This window comes from Manis javanica, chromosome X (genome assembly GCF_040802235.1).
Source record: "Manis javanica isolate MJ-LG chromosome X, MJ_LKY, whole genome shotgun sequence".
NCBI lineage: Eukaryota > Metazoa > Chordata > Mammalia > Pholidota > Manidae > Manis > Manis javanica.
In genome coordinates this window covers 23663576-23666410 of record NC_133174.1, presented here as the reverse complement: position 1 = coordinate 23666410, position 2835 = coordinate 23663576, and the positions used below count along the sequence as shown (strand labels likewise).

At 47.7% G+C, this 2835-nt stretch overlaps 1 protein-coding gene across 1 annotated transcript; it reads left to right on the top strand.

Annotated features, from left to right (window-relative positions):
* Window positions 1-1045: 1045 nt before the first annotated feature.
* Window positions 1046-1800, top strand: LOC108384127 (ferritin heavy chain). The gene has a single exon (XM_073227933.1). It carries the CDS (start codon window positions 1137-1139, stop codon window positions 1683-1685), a length of 549 nt encoding a protein of 182 aa, XP_073084034.1. The 5' UTR covers window positions 1046-1136; the 3' UTR covers window positions 1686-1800.
* Window positions 1801-2835: the final 1035 nt, after the last annotated feature.

The window sequence follows — 2835 nt, the reverse complement described above, 5'->3', positions numbered from 1 at the left end:
GGGAAATGCAAATCAAAGCCACAACGTGATAATACTTCAGGTCCACGAAGATGACTAAAAACATTTTTCAAAAGACAACTGGAATCTTCACACATTGCTGGTGGCAATGTAAAATGGTGCAGCCCCTTTGGAAAACATTCTGGCAGTCCCTCAAAATATTAAACAGTTATACGACCCAGCAGTCCCAAGCCTACGTATATTCCCAAGAGAATTGAAAGCCTATGTGCACACAAATGTCTGTACTCATGTGTTCATGGTAAAATTATTCATAACAGCCACAAAGTGGAAACAACCGAAATACCCACCCAGTGAAGAAAGGATAAATAAAAGGTGGTATATTCACATCATGGAATACTATTCAGCAATAAAATAAAGATTTAAAAAATTATGCTCAGTAAAATTTGTGTGTATGATCCCATTTTTTTGACATGTCCAAAAGAGGCAAATCTATAGAGCCAGAAAATGAATTGGTGATAGGAAGGCCTGGGGGCAGAGGGGATGGGATTGACTACTAATGGATGGGGTGTTAAACTTGGGAGTGATGAAAATGTTCCAAAATTAAATTGTCATGACAATTGCTCAACTCCACCAATATACTAAGAACCATGTAAAAGTTTGCTTTCAAAAGGTGAAGTTTATGGGATATAAATTATATCTCAATAAAGCTGTGATTTAAAAAGGTGATTTCAAGACACTCAGTGCACAGTTGCCCTGGGTTTCCTGCCCCACCAAGGCTGAACGGGATAGGACCTAGAAGGCAGAGAGCCCTTGTAGCTCTGTCCCGCTACGTGACTCTCCCTAGGCCCACCTCCCCTCCTGACCCCGCCATACTCCGTGCCCTCACGTTACTCCACCGAATGCCCGTGACTCCGCCCCATCCCTGCCCAACATGACTCTAGCCCTACGTGATCCCACTCCAACCCCACACGACCCGCTCTCTACCTGACACTGCCACATGACCACATAACTCCGCCCCTAACGGATCCTCCCACTAACGGTTACTGATAACGGACCACATTCCTGTCCCATCCCAGAGCTGCTGCTTGGTCCAGAGCCCGCCTGCCTCTAGCCTCTCTCATTGCTCTCCGTGGGAACACGCTGAGGCCACCTGCGCCTTCACCACCACACTGCCTGCCATGAATGGTGATCAGCCATCCCTAGTGGTGCAGAACTACCCTCTTGACTGCCAGGCTGCTGTCAACAACCAGATAAACCTGGAGCTCTACGTCTCCTACACGTACCTGTCCATGGCCTTCTACTTCGACAAGAATGATGTGGCCTTGAAGCACTTTGGCCAGTTCTTCCAGCGCCAGTCCCGTGAAAGGGGCGAACGTGCTGAGAAGCTGATGCACCTGCAGAAACAGCGCAGCGGCCGCCTCACCCTCCGCAACATCAGGAAGCCTGGCCACAACGACTGGGAGAACGGAGTGACGGCCATGGAGTATGCCTTGGGCCTGGAAAAGTGGGTTAACCACAGCCTGCTAGATCTGCACCGCCTGGCCACCGACAAGGGCGACGCGCACCTGTGTGATTTCCTGGAGCGTCACTATCTGCACCAGCAAGTCAGGTCCATCAAAGAGCTGGGGGACCATATCAGCATCCTGCGCAAGATGGGAGCCCCGGAGGCCGGCCTGGCTGAGTACCTCTTTGACAAGCTCACCCTGGGCAACAGCGACAAGAACTGAGCTCGGACGGCCTACCCCGTAGCCAGGGGCAGTTTCCCCTGGCCGCCATGCCCAGCAGTCTTATTGAAAGACTGCCCTTACAAAGCGTTCACTTCAGTTTTTTCTTCTAGTTTTGCCATTTCTTCCAATTAAAGTATTTCGTTTTTGTTAAATAAATGAAGGTCTCTGGTTGATTCTGGGTGCAAAGCCTCCCCTTTTAAGTTTTAAAACAGGTCTCTAGGTGTCTCCATCCACCCACACCCCATCCACGGACAGCTCCGCATCTCCATGGATGGAGTGAGACAGTGTCCACGGGACCAGGAAAACACGAAATCTATCTTCCCCTTATAAAGGAGTGGGGGTCAGATGGGGTTGGGGTGAGGTGGGTGGTCTGGGTTGTAAGGGGGTGGGGTGAGGTGGGTGATCTGGAGCCCTGGAGAAGGCAGGCATATGTCCATGGTAAAGACAAAAAAGGACATAGCCTAGAATTCATCAGCATAGTTGCCCTAAGATAGAAGGAAAGAGGACGGGATTAGGTAGGGATTAAAATAAAGGGGGTCTTTCATAGAGAAAGGACTGGTGGCTGCTACTGGGGAGGGGGGAGTGGTTAAAATAGGTTGAGGGGATAAAGAGACCCCAAATCCCAATTATGGTATAAGTTAGTCTCATGAAAGTACAACATCAGAAATATAGTCAATAATATTCAATATCTTTGTATTTTGACAGTAGTAACACTTACTGGGGTGAGCATTTAATAATGTAGGTAACTGTCCAATCACTATGTTGTGCATGTGAAGCCAATATAGTGTATATCCACTCTACTTCAGTAAAGGAAACAAAAGAAAAGGGGCATCTTCAGCTTGATGTGAAATGTTTTAGTTCATCAAATTATGCAAATGCTAACGTCTGTGGATTTTTCATAGCAAGGTGGGCGGCCATGGAAATGGGAATGGCAGAGTACTTCCTCAAAGGGTCACCCTGGGCTGTGGTAATAATGGAAAATGACCCTTAGGCTGGCGTTTCCATAGGCAAGGGGTTGCCAAACTAAAAAAGTACCAATGGCACTTTGCAAGTCCATGGCCTTTTATCTACATTCCTGTATTTTCTTTCTTTGTAAAACCGTCAGGAAGTAAGGGCAGGTGTTAAGACCACATGTTCTCCAGTGAGAAAA

Excerpts from the sequence above, each read along its gene's own strand:
- LOC108384127 (XM_073227933.1), top strand. The coding sequence starts at position 1,137 with ATGAATGGTGATCAGCCATCCCTAGTGGTGCAGAACTACCCTCTTGAC.